This window comes from Phocoena sinus, chromosome 13, assembly GCF_008692025.1.
Source record: "Phocoena sinus isolate mPhoSin1 chromosome 13, mPhoSin1.pri, whole genome shotgun sequence".
Classification (NCBI taxonomy): Eukaryota; Metazoa; Chordata; class Mammalia; order Artiodactyla; family Phocoenidae; genus Phocoena; species Phocoena sinus.
In genome coordinates this window covers 15,225,957-15,243,890 of record NC_045775.1, presented here as the reverse complement: position 1 = coordinate 15,243,890, position 17,934 = coordinate 15,225,957, and the positions used below count along the sequence as shown (strand labels likewise).

At 36.1% G+C, this 17,934-nt stretch overlaps 1 protein-coding gene across 10 annotated transcripts in view; it reads left to right on the top strand.

The window, feature by feature from the left end:
• The window catches only part of PUM2 (pumilio RNA binding family member 2), a 94,039-nt gene extending 78,918 nt beyond the window's left edge, over positions 1-15,121 (top strand). For 5 of the 10 annotated variants that reach the window (XM_032652097.1, XM_032652092.1, XM_032652096.1 and 2 more), the window contains 8 exons: positions 702-969; positions 2,393-2,522; positions 4,119-4,253; positions 7,886-8,023; positions 8,976-9,101; positions 9,328-9,449; positions 10,012-10,204; positions 11,865-15,121. In XM_032652097.1, the coding sequence (XP_032507988.1) occupies positions 702-969; positions 2,393-2,522; positions 4,119-4,253; positions 7,886-8,023; positions 8,976-9,101; positions 9,328-9,449; positions 10,012-10,204; positions 11,865-11,996 (1,244 nt within the window). In that variant the 3' untranslated portion in view covers positions 11,997-15,121. The remainder of the gene's footprint in view (positions 1-701; positions 970-2,392; positions 2,523-4,118; positions 4,254-7,885; positions 8,024-8,975; positions 9,102-9,327; positions 9,450-10,011; positions 10,205-11,864) is intronic. The other 5 variants (XM_032652095.1, XM_032652093.1, XM_032652100.1 and 2 more) reach the window with 2 other exon arrangements.
• Positions 15,122-17,934: the final 2,813 nt, after the last annotated feature.

Here is a 17,934-nt window from a genome sequence, read left to right as displayed (position 1 = left end):
TATGTTTACTGCTACTATTTCTTGTCTGTAAAACAGTAGTATTTTATAGAGAGTAATTTTTAAGTAAAAAATTTTAATAGTGTGTAATTTGGCTTTATTATCTGATATTGTGGGTTTTTTAAGTTTGAAACTTAATCGGGTTAACTAAGAAATCATTTTTCTTTACATACAAGTATATATGACTTAATGAATTTTTATATATTCCAAAAAAGTACAGATTTAGTTGGTGTTCTGTTAACACTGTGAGTAAATTTCAATTAAACTTTTAGTGGCTTAAAATCTGAGTTTGCTAGCTGTTTGTAACTTGCTTGTTAATGTAACTGAAAATTTTGTTGGTTTCAGTGTTCTGGTATTGATACTAGTATGTATGACGTTAGTTGTTATAATTATGTTTTAAACTAAGCTTCCAAGAACAAATACAGGTTTTGTGTATGACGTTAGACGTTTTTAAACTAAACTGCCAAGAACAAATTACAGGTTTATTTTTCTCGTGTTTTCTAGTCTCTTTTTTCCCCCATATTATAGCCAGACACATTAAGTAAATGTGTGAGATTTCTCCTTCAACTTTAATTTTCTGTTATACCATATAGGAATTAGTGGGGTGAATATTTCTATATTGACTGACTTCTTGGTTTAAATGACTTTTATTTGAGGAATGACTTTGTCAAAAATATTTGCTGACCACAGCTACTTTGTTGTAGGAGGACTGACAAATGGTAGTGGTCGATATATCTCTGCAGCACCTGGAGCAGAAGCAAAATATCGAAGTGCTTCAGGCACTTCCAGTCTGTTTAGCTCCAGCAGCCAGCTCTTTCCTCCTTCTCGGCTTCGGTATAATAGGTCTGATATTATGCCTTCTGGCCGAAGTAGATTGTTGGAAGATTTCAGAAACAACCGCTTCCCAAACCTTCAACTTAGAGACTTGATTGGACACATAGTTGAGTTTTCTCAAGACCAGCATGGTTCTAGGTAGGTGATTATTATTTATGATACTTTCTATTGCATTTTTGCTTTGAAAGAGCCAAAGTTTTTCTTGACTAGAATGATTTAACGTTTATAAAAGTTAGAATTGTTTAAAAAATAAATATCCAGGGCTTCCCTGGTGGCGCAGTGGTTGAGAGTCCGCCTGCCAATGCAGGAGACACGGGTTCGTGCCCCGGTCCGGGAAGATCCCACATGCGCAGAGCGGCTGGGCCCGTGAGCCATGGCCGCTGAGCCTGCGCGTCCGGAGCCTGTGTTCCGCAACGGGAGAGGCCACAACAGTGAGAGGCCCGTGTACCGCAAAAAAAAAAAAAAATCAAAAAATAAATATCCAATATGGATTTTTCTTTCCTGTTAGGATGAACTATAAAAATACAGGTTTTTAATTTATTTTCTATGGTTCTTCAGTTTTCTATAATAAAAATACAACAATGTCCTCTTATTGGCTTATCTTTGTTACATTGACAGAATACATTTGATTTCTTCAAATATCCTTTTGAAAATAATGCTCCAAATTACATTTATGGACTTGTGTCCCTGATATATACTTTGTCTAAAAAAATGTTTAAAACAAAGTTTACATTAAACAGACCACGTGTACTGTAATGCTTGAGGTACATGCAAATTAGTGTTCTCAAGATAATACATAGAAAGGAAAATAGTAGTAGAATTCTAACACATTTATTAAATTTGAGGTATCTTTTAAAAGTAAATCTAAAATTTTTTAAAGTAATTTTTGATTATATAGTTGCATACAAATTTTATCTTCCTATGGTTGAAAGTTCTTAAAGTTCCTTAAGAGTAGCAACTCGACCTTGTGTCACTCACAATGGCTAGCTTTTTTTTTTGGCCGTGGCATGGGGGATCTTCCCCAACCAGGGATTGAACCCATGCCCCCTACATTGGGAGCACGGAGTCTTAACCACTGGACCACCAAGGAAGTCCACAGTGGCTAGCTTAGTTAGGAATTAAGTTGTGTCTCATGAATTTTATTTCTAAAGGTTTCTTTTATTATGTTCTAAAAATACTTAGTAATAATATGATTATTAAAAATAAATAAATACCAGTAATATCTTTGTAGTTTTTCATTGATTATAATAGAACGAGAACTAACTTGAGGCATTAAACATCTTCATGTCCAGATTTTTTGCCAGTCTAACTAGAAGTTATTTTAAATTAAGGTGTTAACAAAGAAATGCTCCATAACTTTTGTTCTTTTTATTTTAAATTGAATAAAATGTATTAGTACTGTTTCTGGAAATGATTTTATTTATGTGAATATGTATATATACACACACACACACACACATATCCAGTATATATCAGGGTGTATAATACTCGAGTCAGATTTGGATATTGCCGGAGCTTATTATCAATATACTGTCATGGCATTAAAATTTTTCCCACATAGATTCATACAGCAAAAGCTAGAGAGAGCTACTCCAGCTGAGCGACAGATGGTATTTAATGAAATTCTACAAGCAGCCTATCAATTAATGACAGATGTTTTTGGCAACTATGTTATACAGAAATTTTTTGAGGTAAGCACACATACATGTTTGTATATGCTTAATGCTTAGGAAAGCTCTGAGAGTTGGGTGAGTTTATTTTCATATAAAAATATGTGAGCTTGGGAGAAAATATTTACAGATCATATGTCTGATAAAGATTTTATATCCAGAATATATGAAGAATTCCTGAAACTCAACAACGGAAAGACACCTCAGTTAAAAAATGGACAAAGGGCTTGAATAGACATTTCTCCATATGAGATATTCAAATGTGCAGTAAGCACATGAAAAGAAGCTCAGCACCCTTAGTCATTAGGGAAATGCAAATCAAAACCACAAGGAGAGTCTATTTTACATCTAGTGGGATGGCTGTAATTTAAAACACAGAAAATAACGAATGTTGATGAAGACGTGGAGAAATGAGAACCCTTGTACATTGTTGATGGGAATGTAAAATGGTGCAGCCACTGTGGAAAAGTTTGGCAGTTCCTCAAAAAACGAAACATAAAATTACCATATAACCCAGCAATTCCATCCTAGGTGTATACCCAAAAGGATTGAAAACAAGGACTTAAACACCAATGTTCATTTCAGCATTGTTTATAATAGCCCAAAGGTGGAAACAGTCCAGCAGATGAATGTATAAACAGAATGTGGTATATACATGCAGTAGAATATTGTTCAGCCATAAGAAGGAATGAAGCTTTGATACATGCTTACACATGGATGGAACTAAGTGAAATAAGCCAGGTACAAAAGAACAAACATTACAGGGCTCCATTTATGTGAAATACCTAGAATAAGCAAATTCATAGAGACATAAAGTCGACTAGGGTTTCCTAGTCTTACTAGTAGACCGGTTGGGGTAAGAGGGGGAATAGGGGGTTATTGCTTAAAGAGTACAGTGTTTCTGTTTGGGGCAATGGAAGAGATTTGGAATCAGATTGTGGTGGTGATTGCACATGGTGAGAATATAGTCAATGCCACTGAATTAAAAATGGTTAAAATGTCGTATTTTATGGTATATATTTTTTAAGTGTATGGTCTTACATTAAATGAGAAGTTTAATACCAATCCTGATTAATATTTGAAATATATTTGAAAATATAAAGCATTAGGAGTAAGTCTTATGTGAAGCAATTAATGAATAGTAGTACAGTCTTTATGTGGATTTGTTAGGTGTCATTTATTTTGTAATTCAGAAAATTTTTTAGTTTATAACTAAACATCTATGTTGTAGCTTGACTTAACAGATTTCCTCCACAGTCAGAATATAGTTGAGAATTATCTGGTCTGAATGTATGCCTCAGAAATTCATTTTATTAGAAGACAGTGGGGGTGTTTATTTGAAATGAAGAGTGAAGATGTTTACTTTAAAAGAATAACAGGTGGTTAATATGTTAGTAAAAAGGAAATAGTAGATAGAATGACTTACCCTCTAAAAAGTGATATTATTTCAAGCATCTCTGGGTCTATCTTAATTCGCTTTTACCTAAATGCCTTCTCCCTACATACTTGCCAAATGTGATATTTTATAAATAGATTAAATAGACTGCAAACAGTGGGTTATTCAAGTTTAACAAAATAATATTATAGTCATTTTTATTAATTTTTTTTTTCTGTCAGTTTGGGAGTTTGGATCAAAAATTAGCCCTGGCTACTCGTATTCGTGGTCATGTTCTACCCTTAGCATTGCAGATGTATGGCTGCCGTGTTATTCAGAAAGCATTAGAGTCTATTTCATCTGACCAGCAGGTAATTGTAAGTTAAGACAAAATTTTTGTATTATTTTATCCAATTTTAAAATTTTTATCTTACAATAATCTTGGAGTGAAATGTTAAATATTTGCACAGACTAAAATATTTTTTAAAATGTATCTCAAACAGTATGTAATTAATTGAAAGTTACACAACACATCTTTGATCTGTCCTTTGTTCATTTTCTTCATCTTTTCATTTCTAAGTGAAAGTGAGTACCTACTCTATGTGAAGCAGAGTGCTAGATGGTAGGTGTTTCTGCTACCACTACTCACTTGATTTTCTGTAGTATCAGGAATACATTTTACTATTTCCAGTGTTTATTTGGATTACACTTAAACTTCTATCATAAGAATAAATATTTTAAAACCAATTGTATTCCTAACAATTTTATGTATGCCAGTTAAAAATGTATATACAGGGAATTCCCTGGTGGTCCAGTGGTTAGGACTCCGCGCTTTCACTGCTGAGGGAGTGGTTCAGTTCCTGGTCGGGGAACTAAGATCCCACAAGCCGCGCGACGTGGCCAAAAAAAAAAAAAAAAGTATATACAAAGTTTTAAAAATTTCATTCAACAGGAAAAGTAGCCTCAAGCATCCTCTTAACAAGATTTACAGTTCTTTAAGAGAAAAGAGAGCACATATAAATTAATTGGGAAGTATACCATGTTCTTGGATGGAAAGGTCTAAGTATTTTAAGTAAAAAAGGGATTAGTACAATTCCAATTATGTACTCCTAGGAATTTTCCTGTAAATGATCAAAATAAATTTTTAAATTATTTTAAATAGACAAGGATATTAAGGAGAGTAGGGGATGAGGAAAATTGCTTATCCGCTAGATTTTTTAAAGAAACTGTAGCATCGCTAATTAATTAGCATGGTTTGCACATGAGGTAAACAGACTTTTAAAGTGAAATTCATAACCTCCCATAGATACTGTATATAAGTGGTTTATGTATTATAATGAAATGTAATAAGAGTAAAGAAAAGAATTATTTCTTAGAAGGTATTGGTAATTAGTAAGTTTGGAAAGAGATTGGCTCTGACTTTCAACCTACATTCATATGATAAATTCCAGAATTAAAGGCAATAATATATGTGGATGGATATGTCTGTGTTATGTATATACATTAATCACAGCAGTGAACATCTGTGAGAAAATAGCATTGTTCCTCTTGAGGAAATCCTGAGTTTTAGAGTCATTGAAGATGTGTCATAATGGAGAGAGATTAGATTAACAGTTTGACTGTATTGGTACTTAGAACTTCTCTGCTCTTAACTCTCAGACTGGTATAGATACTTTAAAGATACTTTGGGAACAGTTCTCAGAGCTTTCTGAGATGCCCTTCCCAGATTATAATCCTCAAGTTTGGCTTGAGTAAAATTTTCCAATTCTTTCTTTTAAAAAAACCCCAATATTTTACGTGTCTTTAATATTTGAAAATATAAAACATTGGGAGTAAGCTTCAGATGATTAATGGTATTACATTTCCTCTTTGGATTCCTTGACAAGGGATCGAACCCAGGCCCTCGGCAGTGAGAGTGCAGGGTCCTAACCTCTGGACCACCAGGGAATTCCCTCCTGTTTGGATTCTTAAGTACATTTCATTTTGTAATTTAGTCCATATTTTTAGTTTATAACTAACATTTGTGTGATATCTTGACTTCAGGGATTCCTCTAGTTATGTCAGAATACAGTTGAGAGTTTTTTGGGTGAGAGAGTTTTGGGGATTTTTTTGGCTGTGTTGGGTCTTCGTTCCTGCGCGCGGGCTTTTTTTAGTTGCAGCAAGCAGGTGCTACTCTTTGTTGTGGTGCGCGGCTTCTCATTGCAGTGGCTTCCTTTGTTGCCGAGCACGGGCTTTAGGCGTGCGGGCTTCGGTAGTTGCAGCATGCGGGCCCTGGAGCGTGTGGGCTTCAGCAGTCGTGGCGTGCGGGCTCCGTATTTGTGTCTGGTGGGCTCTAGAGCGCAGACTCCATAGCTGTGGCGCACAGGCTTAGTTGCTCCGTGGCATGTGGGATCTTCCCGGACCAGGGATCAAACCCGTGTCTCCTGCATTGGCAGGTGGATTCTTAACCTCTGTGCCACCAGGGAAGTCCCTGGGTGAGAGAAATTTTAAATGTGAATACCGGGAATTCCCGGGTGGTCCAGTGGTTAGGGCTCTGCACTTCCACTGCGGAGGACATGGGTTCGATCCCTGGTCAGGGAACTAAAACCCTGAATGCTGCACGGCGCAGCCAAAAAAAAAATGTGAATATGTTTACACTAGGTGTACTCCATTTCTTCACAATACTATTTCCTGTTGCACTAAAAAGGCATGCAGGTTATTGTGTGGCTACCTATATTTTCCCCTAAGGATTAAGATGTTTATTTAATGAAGTCTTACAAACTTACGAGAAAAATATTAAGATTGTTAGTTAAAAGAAAATGCACTTAGTAAATAAACCTTACTGTAAATAAGTTTAACCTTATTACTAATCAAATATAAAATTGAAAGGTGTCATTTTTGCCCATTAAATGAGCAAAAATCTAAAATCTCCTGAGACTCTGTCCCTGAAGAAGGTATCAGATGATAAAGGAAAGTTATACTGAGTCAGGTTCTTATTTTGTTTTTTGGCCGCATCAAGTGGCTTGTGGGATCTTATTTCCCCGACCAGGGATCAAACACAGGCCCCAGCAATGGAAGCTCAGAGTCCTAACGCCTCGACTGCCAAGGAATTCCCTGAATCAAGTTCTTTGTTATAAGATTATTAAAAAGAAGAGTAAAAGTGCTCAACAATAATTTCTTCTCATAATTGAGATATTACGTGAAAATCACATAGCCCATCAGTGCTCACTCAGCTCCTTACCCTTTTCCGGTCACTTGATAAACTCAAGGAGCCATCAAAAATAATTACTTGGGGGCTTCCCTGGTGGCGCAGTGGTTGGGAGTCCGCCTGCCGATGCAGGGGACACGGGTTCGTATCCCGATCTGGGAGGATCCCACGTGCCGCGGAGCGGCTGGGCCCGTGAGCCATGGCCACTGAGCCTGCGCGTCCGGAGCCTGTGCTCCGCAACGGGAGAGGCCACAACAGTGAGAGGCCCATATACCGCAAAAAAAAAAAAAAAAAAAAAAAAAAAAAATAATTACTTGGGGGAATTCCCTGGCAGTCCAGTGGTTAGGACTCCTCGCTTCCACTGCAGGGGGCACAGGTTCAATCCCTGGTCGGGGAACTAAGATCCCGCATGCTGTGCGGCACAGCCAAAAAATGATAATAATAATTATTAATTGGGGGAAGGGGTATGCTAAGTGGATAAAAAAACGTAGAATTCTAAAATCATTGTCTTAGTTGTCAGCTGAGAAAGATAAGTGGAAGATGTACACAGTGAAGATAGTAGTATATAGCAAATTGAGTACCACTAAGTTATATTTCAGCAGGTATCATTTACATTATAATCCTGTAAAATGTTTTAGTAATTCTCACCTTCAGTGGCTTCTGCTTATTACACTTTGGGGGATGGGGTGGGAATTTTAAACTTTGACGTATAAAAAATTGCAAACAAATTTTTGAGTATACTTTTGTTCCTATCTCAGTACTTTTATGTAAAATCCTTCTATGCTGTTTGGTGAGATAATTTAAATGTCTTCTCTTTTGCAGAGTGAAATGGTAAAGGAGCTAGATGGTCACGTACTGAAATGTGTGAAAGATCAAAATGGAAACCATGTTGTACAAAAATGTATTGAATGTGTTCAACCACAGTCACTACAGTTCATCATTGATGCTTTCAAAGGACAAGTAAGATTGATTTTTGGCTTCTAATTAGTTAGAATTTGAGTGTTAACTGACATGTTTTTTATAAATCGAAAGATAATACCCAGTACTTTCATACAAAAATAGGAGATACATACTGAATGTTCATTAATTTCTGCCTCTTTTATAGAGTGAGTCAATAGATAGCTTCATTTTTTGCAGCTGAAAAATGTAGAAATATGAGTTTAATTTATATTACTCTAAGAAGTAAAGAAAGACAACTACTGTTAGAATTGTAAACCCAACAGTGTTTTCCAAATTTTCTGGGAGAGGGAGAGGAGGGAAGAAGGCTTAGGACTGTATAATAAAAGGCAAAATAAATATCAGTAATTAAAAACATAATAATTAATAGCTTCTAATTACAACATGCACTACCCCTACTGCACAATCCATTCCTTGTCATTATTACATGCCTTCCATCTTCTGATTAGGTTCCTTTTGATCAAAATATCCGTTAGTGAACTTATGGTTACCGGCGGTGGGTGAAGGGATAGTTAGGGAGCGTGGGATTGACATGTACACACTGCTGTATATCAAATGGATAACCAACGAGGACCTACTGTATAACACAGGGAACTCTGCTTAATGTTATGTGGCAGCGTGGATAGGAGGGGAGTTTGGGGGAGAATGGATACATGTATATGTATGGCTGAGTCGCTTTGCTGTGTACCTGAAACTATTACAACATTGTTAATCGGCTATACTCCAATATAAAACAAAAAGTTTTTTAAAAATCAGTATAAAAAGAAACAAAAAGGATGTCCATTAGCTCCTAAATTCAGTACCCTGCTTCCCAGCCTTTGTCACATGACAGTTGGCATATTATCAATAAATGTGAATTCCCCATTCTATTTGAAATTAATTCAGCATGTTATCAAAAACCTGTCCTTCCAAAAATGTCACAAAATGGAAATTTATTTCTTCTAATTGTTTTAAGGTGTTTGTACTTTCAACTCATCCTTACGGCTGCAGAGTAATCCAGCGCATCCTAGAGCACTGCACTGCAGAACAGACCTTACCTATCTTAGAAGAACTTCACCAACATACAGAGCAGTTGGTACAGGTATAAACTCCCTAATATTTTGAAATGTTTATATATTTTTGAAAATATTCTGATTTTTTAAAAAGGAAATATAATTTATTGTTAACACATTATAGAAACACTCAGTGAGACAAAACCTGTGGTATTCTCCTGATTGTACTATTGGATTTTTAGAAAATTGATGAATATCTTTTTAAAGAATTACCATTATTCTTAAGGAAAGTAATTTTTTAATATCTGCACTTAGGATCAGTATGGCAATTATGTTATTCAGCATGTACTGGAACATGGTCGACCTGAAGACAAGAGCAAAATTGTTTCTGAAATCAGAGGAAAGGTCTTAGCCCTGAGTCAACACAAATTTGCCAGGTATTGCGTTATTTTCTAATTCCAGGGGTCAGGTCTTTCAACTCTCTGGCTTTTATTAGTAAGCACAGAAATGCATATAGAATATAGCGTTGGAATATAGTCTTTCTTAGTAGAGGCAAAAGGTACATAATAGAATGTTGCTTTTGTTCTTATAGAATTTACACGACAAATTGGTTTGCCCTTGTATATTCCATTTTTGAAATCTGTATTTGGAAAATTATTTCTCCCCAAGATGTGTAAATAAATGCAAATCTAATTTATTTAGTGCATGTTTATGAAAGCCTCAGACCTTATTAATGACCTACTTCCCCCCCTTGAATTACAGTTTTATTTATTATTTAATTATAATTTTGAGGCCTGTAATTAAACTTACAGATATCCAATATGAGTTCTTCTATGATATTAATTTCTGTTTTGAAAGTAACTGTAAGAGAATTACAAGAGAATCCTGTTTTGACTCTTCTGTCTTCCAGTGCGTTGAGCAGGTACTTTCAAAAACCAAGGAAATTTTTCTATTAAATTTAACAAAATAACTTTTTGTGTATGTACTTTAAATTTTTAGCAATGTAGTAGAAAAGTGTGTTACTCATGCCTCCCGTGCTGAGAGAGCATTACTGATTGATGAAGTTTGCTGCCAGAATGATGGTCCTCACAGTGCCTTATACACCATGATGAAGGACCAGTATGCCAACTATGTAGTTCAGAAGATGATTGATATGGCTGAACCTGCTCAGAGAAAGATAATCATGCACAAGGTAATACAGTTTGTAGCACTTAAAATAGATGATTCAATTTGTGTGACTTCAGGCTACTCATTTAACTTCCCTAGGCTTTAATTTCCTCAGAATTGTTACAACTGCAGAAAAAAAAATTTTTTTTTTTTACATCTTTATTGGGGTATAATTGCTTTACAATGGTGTGTTAGTTTCTGCTTTATAACAAACTGAATCAGTTATACATATACATATGATCCCATATCTCTTCCCTCTTGCGTCTCCCTCCCTCCCACCCTCCCTATCCCACCCCTCTAGGTGGTCACAAAGCACCTAGCTGATCTCCCTGTGCTATGCCGCTGCTTCCCACTAGCTATCTGTTTTACGGTTGGTAGTGTATATATGTCCATGCCTCTCTCTCGCTTTGTCACAGCTCACCCTTCCCCCTCCCCATATCCTCAAGTCCAGAAAAACATTTAAAATCAGTGGGAAACTGTTGGCAGATGTAGGTATGGAATACCCCTTTATTAAATTCTTAAGGTAATCAACTCAGTAAAATCACATTCATTTCTCATCTATTTACCTACCATTAGTTAGCATTGTTTTTCCCTTCACCGTCTATTTAGGTATATTTGATTTGCCATAATACATTGGCTGAACATTGATTTTAAAATCTGATTAGATTTTCTCGCCTAGTACATTTTCTTAAAGAGAAAATTTATATCGGTTTGATTTTTTTTTAATCAATTAAGCTGTTTTCTCTCTCTGTCCTGCTAGAATCAAATGATTCTTTAAGAAATCATTAATTTCCACAGGAAAACTTACTGTTAAAAAGAACGCTGGTAGTATTTTTGCCCTCTTGATTTTTTGTGTTTTTAAAAATTTAGTATTTCTGCTTAAGAATATATAACTATAACATTTTTTTCAGTCTTATTTTTAACAACTACATTATTTAATCAATATCATATTTAGGGCATTTTGATTATTTAATAACTTCTTAGCAGTGTTTATATAAACAACTTTGCATAATTAAGTGTTTTTGTAAGGTAAATCCCTAGATGTGGAATTGCTGGCACAGAGTATGTGAACATGTTACATTTTAGTAGATTTCTGCCAAGTAGCTCTCCAGAAATCTTGTACAAGTTTACAGATCTATCTAGTATTTGAGAAGAGTGCCTGTTTTACTGTTATCTCATCAATACCAGTTATTATTTATAAAATCTTTGCCAGTCTGGATGGAAAGATAATGATATGATTCTTATTCGCATTTTTGAAACAATTAAGGAGATATTGAACGTGTTAAATGTATTAGCTATCACACGTCTAATTGCTTGTTCATGTCTTTTGCTCCATTTTGTATTGAATTTTTGTCCAGTTGCTTAGAGTTATAGAATTTTGCCCTCGTAAACCTTAGAATATAATAGCTCATTAGTGATACTTCTCTGGTATGTTTGGAGCCCCTCTACTGTTTGCATGTGTAGTAGTTTATAGGAATAGTGGTTTGTTTATTCATTGAACAATTTTGAGAGTAGAAGTTGGGAGAGATTGAGTGGAACAGAACTGCTTTTGCAAACAACTTTCTTTGGATTTGAGTTTTAAAATTTCAATTATTCTTCCAAATCACCCAAATTTGGGGGCACTTTTTTAAGGAATCAGAAACTAAAATAACTTAGATTTCCTAAGCAGATCATTTATTTTTCAGATTCGACCTCACATTACTACTTTGCGAAAATACACATATGGGAAGCATATACTGGCCAAGTTGGAAAAATATTATTTGAAAAATAGCCCAGATCTAGGGCCTATTGGAGGACCACCAAATGGAATGCTGTAAAGGAAAAAGAGAAGATGATGTAACCATGTGAGAGGAACGTTTCTTTTGTGAATTATCAAAACACAACTCAACTATGAATCTTCAAATTTTTTTTAAAGTGAAACTATTTATTGACTTTATTCATCCATTTGTAAATTTTTTAAGGTTCTTGTGTATATTTGGGGGTGGGGGGTGGTGAATTATAAATTATATTCAGCCCTGAGTGGAGACCTATCAGATTGGATTGCTGGCAAAGCACAGAATGCCTGTATATGATGTAACTGTATCAAAAAATGCTGTCACATATTTTGTAAATTTTTACCTTGTAAAGTCACAAAAATAGTTTTTAAAGGAAAAAGTACAGTATTCTTTTAATAAACTGGCTTGCAGTCTGGTAGGTCTACGGACCCCATAGCACAACAGGTTTATACAAATGTATATAGAAATATAGTCCTTATGGGTTTTTTTTTTGTCCTTTGTGTGAAGCCTTTTATAACAGATTAACAATCAACTGCATAAATATTATTAATATTTTTAAAAGAAAGTTAAGTTGTATTTTGGTAATTCACAAACTATCATGCAAATAAAAACTCGGCAAGTAAGACAAGAATTAAATGATTTGAAATGAACTTACATTATTTACAGTAGATGTGGTTTTAATACAAATACTGCCCCAAAATGTCTCTGGCAATGTACAGAAGTATTGTATATACTTAAATATGTAATTGTTGTAAGAGGTAGAAAAAACAAAATCATGGTGACACTTCCATCCAGTTAAGTACGCTAAACGAAAAGTTAAGTTCCATTTTAACTTTTCAGTTTGGTTTGCGATGAGAAAGAGTGGAGATTTGTATATTGTTTTGCTTATAGAATTACAAGGACATGTTGAAAAAGTGTTGAGATTTATTTTGCTTTTTCATAGTAGATTCAGAAAGTAGGAACAAGATAGAGGTGAAAAGGGGCCACTGAAAAGTGAATTTGATAGCTCAACATTTAAGCATGATTACATATTCAGATAGCTTTTTTTGCTTCCTATAAATATATGCATTGTGTGTGTGTGTAGTAATAGATGTAAGTTTACACTTTGAAAGCAAATCTTGTTTCAATGTTTATTATAAAAAGCCTTGCTAATTTAGTAATGATGTTTTCTTTGGTTGTACAGGTGTACATTTGTAAACCTTAATGCTGTAAATGGAATTTGTTTTATCTCTTTGGGAAACATTTGCATTTTAGTGTACATTTATGTCCCTGCCCTCTGACCTGGCATATAGTGTTGTATAATGTAAATTTATTTCTCCAAATCAAGAGTGATTTTTTAAAAATTTTTTATCTTTATATGGTTTCAGAAGTATGAACCAGCTTTCTTTTTATTATTGTGAAAAACATTTTGTTTTATAACATAGTTGTTGACTCTGTTAATATGGACATGCTAGGATTTGGATCACTTTCAAGAAGTCAGGGTATTGTGCATAATAGAAAGTATTGGACTGAGATATTTGGTTACCATGGAGGCCAATGCTTTTTCCATCTTATTAAATGTGATGTGACTTTTTTCTTTGTACAGAAGAGTACTGTATTTTTGAATAGCCTACTCCCAAGTAATAGCAAATCTGTATGATAACATTTTTTCTCTGGACATAAGACATAACAGTAACATGATGTACATTTACAAGCGGCCTTATGTACATTTCCCAACAATCTTTTTAAGGCAAAATTGTGACCATATGTGTATAATTAAAATCGTTTTTAATCCTTTGCCTATGAAAATATTTTGGAAAAAAAACTTGCTTTGTATATTCAGTTTCTGAAAGATAAAGAAAGTGCTTTGTATTTTGTTGAAGTCAGTATTTTGTATAAAACTTTTATGTTGACCCACTTATGTTTAATGCTAAAAACTAATGAACCATGCTGTCTCTTTCAATTGAACATGTAAGGGATTTTTTTATTAGAAGTCTGCAGAAGAAAAGCAATCTTCTGAGCACAATATTGAATAAAAAGGTTTTTTCACATAGCTGTTCATATCATGAACCTAAGAATAACGGCATAAAGTTTGGAGTGCCAGGCATACTTTTTCATGTTTGATGTTGAGTTATTCTAGTTTTCTAATAACCCAACATTTCGTGTTGAGGCCATAAAATTTAACCACTTGTCAGTGTCACGGTCCCTTCTCATAGTCACACTAGTTCATCAGCATGTCCCAGGCACAGAAGCAGAGCTTTTTTCCCTCCATACAGAACTGCTCTCTGCCACTCTTGCCCACTTTGTTTTGCCAGCCTCAGAATGTCTTGGACCTGTGTTGAACTTTTGTTCCCAGTATCAGCTCATGGTTTCAGGATCAGAGTTGTCCTTGTTGCAGATTGGTGGTGACTTTCCTGGATTTGCACAGTTGAATTCCCGGTTTTCCTTTATCCTTATCTTCTGTTCACACAGGCAAATTATTTCTGCAAATTTAGAAAGTCCTAGAGAATGGCACATTGGGAAACTGAACAGTTGTCTTGGGTTCCTGATGGTCCCATGTATCCCAGTGTTGACAACCAGTCTTCCCAGTATTTTAGGGTTTATTGTATTTTCTAGAAATTTTGCGGTCTGATATTTTTGGTGCCCACCTCTCTAATTCCATCTTTTAATAAATTGGCGTGGAGTTTTGGTATAATCTGAAAATGACATTTCAGAATAAACTTAATTAGGCAGAACCACTTAGGCTTTGCTCTTGGGTGTCTTGATATGGATTGTTTCTGGACCAGTTTGTCTTAAGTCCTGGCTCTTATTGGTTCATATGAAATAATGTTATCTTCACTGCTTTGTATATTATGTATAAATTAGAAAATGAAAAATGTGTGAATAACATTGTATGAAATAAATCTGGTCTTGTGTTTTTCTCTAGATAAAATACCCCTCTGTACCTCAATTACAGTTCCGTTGACCATTCAGATTTACTCTGATTGAAGGAAAACAAAAATATCTTTATCACATGGATGCTAGTCTAGGGCCACTGATGATTACACGGATGGTATTAATTCTGTCTTTTAATATTCATAATCTAATTACATAGCGTGATTACACACCTCATATGATGAAACGTTAAACCTGTTTCCTTACTGATAAAATGATGGTTTTTGAGGATCAAATTAAATCACATATCCTTACCCACACGTGTTTGTTTCCTTTCCACATGCACTTCAGGAGACTAAGTACAGTTTGGGTTCAGGCACGGATTTAAAGTTAACCTCACTGTTTACAAACCTTGTGAACTTGGGTGTGTTAGCCTCAGAGCCTTCATCTTTACTATGAGATGGAACTATTTTTAAATCCATGGTTTTAAGAATTGAGAATATATATAAAAAGATACCTAGAACCTAATTCTCAGCCGCTGCTAATACTGCTTCCATTTTCCTGTCCCTTCTATAACTAATTTTTTTTAATCTATACAGATAATTCAGTAGAATCCAAAATGGTAATCTTATAAAACTAAATGGGAAAAGGAGTTTTCATCATACACATTGTTTATCCTCCATTTTAATTTTATCCTGGTTTCGTTCTATTCCAAACTGAAAGCCCCTCTGGAGTTGTTTACTTGTGCCACTTGCAGTGATGAAATTAAGGATCCTAAAAAGGAAATAAATGTCATGTCCTCCCACCCTAGCTTATCAACTTCAAAAAAGTAGTTTCCTAAAGTGACCTGGGTAGTGTTCTATAATATTTGCCCTAGTGACAGTGGTTTCTCAGAAGGGGGTGGGCGAGTAGGGGAAGGCAGAGGAAGCCCTGAGGAGCAGCATTCAGTGTCTGCCTTACCCATCTAACTTGAAAGGACTGGATTAACATATCTGATGGGATTTGGATGCTACAGACATTTAGTAAATTCATCTCTAGACAGAGGTGAGAAGGAATAGTGCCCACTTGGAAGAGGCTGCAGTGGGCCTCTGGAAGGCACTGCTGAGGGAAAAGGAGTCAGGCCTAGGTTGGGCCCTGAGGCGTGTGGTCTGTGTGGTAACCCTTTAGGCCTTTAAGTTATCTATCCGCACAGTAGGAATAATATCCTGACTTCCCACAGAACCTCAGATCTGAGAGTACTTTTGATGCTAAGAACCTTACAACTACAGATGGATCCTGTGGGAAGCTCAAAATTAGGTTGAATATTTGTTGAACTTTATTACCTCCACATCCTGTAGATAATTTCTTGTTTATGTTCCAGTCATACAACTTTCTTTTCTAAATATTTACCAGGAACTTAAATGAAATAGCTCTGTACTCTATTTGATAGTTTAAGAAAGAAATTGGCTACCTTAAGATTCAAATTTTCCTGGGCATTAGCATGTAATGGTTCAGTTTGGATTCTGGAACTAGACTGCCCAGGTTCCTTTAGTTTTACATTGTTAGGCAAGCACTTTGATCTTTTAAGCTTTAATTTCCTCATGTGTAGGCAAGGGAAGAAATACCCACCTCCTAAAATTCTGAGGATTAAATGAAAATATGTGTGACATGCAGGGGCAGTGAGTACTCAGTGCCTCCTGTTACAGTTAACTTTTGAAAAGGTTTTTTGTTTTTAATTTGCCTACATACAGCCTCAAAACATTTGGCTTGGAGCTCATGTTTCTGCAAATGAGCTCTCGATTCAAGCTGCAGGTAAATCACTAAGTAGGAAAACTACTGAAGATATGAGTAAGGAACTTCACAGCATTTTAATTCTTTTTCTTGGTACAGTTAGCCTTTTTTTCTTGGTACTGATATAGGTAACAGTAGCTTTGCCCTGATGTGTATGGCTGCCAGGATGGAGGCAACGTGAGGAAATCGAAGGCAATGTGGTGGGAAAATCTCTCACAAACACACACCTAGGAAAGCATGTTAGAGGCTCAGAAGCCACTGAGGTTTTTGGTCTCTGCCATTCCTCACAGCCATCCCTTGCATCATTTTCACTGAGTAGTTTGGGAGCCCTTGGTTCTGGGATTATGCTTCAGTAAAAAGAGTGGTCTGCCAATATATTGATTTCTTTTTTTAATTTATTTATTTTACTTATTAATTTTTGGCTGTGTTGTGTCTTCGTTGCTGCATGCGGGCTTTCTCTAGTTGCAGCGAGCGGGGGCTACTCTTCATTGCCGTGCGCAGGCCTCTCACTGCAGTGGCTTTTCTTGTTGCGGAGCACGGGCTGTAGGTGCGCAGGCTTCAGTAGCTGTGGCTTGAAGGCTCTAGAGCACAGGCTCAGTAGTTGTGGTGCACGGGCTTAGTTGCTCCGCGGCATGTGGGATCTTCCTGGACCAGGGCTCAAACCCGTGTCCCCTGCATTGGCAGGCAGATTCTCAACCACTGTGCCACCAGGGAAGCCCTATATTGATGTTTTGCTGAGTGTAAGATTAAAGAGTCGCCTTGGATATTTTATGGGTATCTGCTTGATTTGAGAGGTGAGCTCTAGTGATAGCCAAGTGAGGAAAAGCGTTCTGTATGGGTCCACCCGACTGATGTGACTTGAAGCCACAGTAACACTCCTCAGTAATTTCTGCCAACTTGGCTTATTATAGCAAGGGAAGCAGTTAATTGAGACAGATAATGCCTGCTGGCCTTCTACATCAATCCCTCTGGCATCTGCCTGCACAACAATGTTAGGACAAGCTGAAGTCTCCTCAAAGTAGGTATTTAGAAATCAGAAACCCAGAGGGTCTCACCTAACTCCTGATACCACTCACAGAATTCAGCCTGAGTCTGCCCAATAACTCCCCATGGACATGGCCGTCTGACTTCCTAGGCAAGACAAGGGCTGCTTGAGAAGACTGTGATTTTCCCACCTCAGCAGACATTTTAGGAGCAGTGCTGGTGCCCGTGCAGTTGAGTAGGAGAGTCCCTTCAAGTTCAGGACCAGGTCTTTACTGTGTATCCAGAACCTAGGTCACGGCCAGACAGGGCTTATGGAAAGAATGGTAAACAGTGGAGAAGAATACACCACCGTGGATCTATTCCATGATCAAGT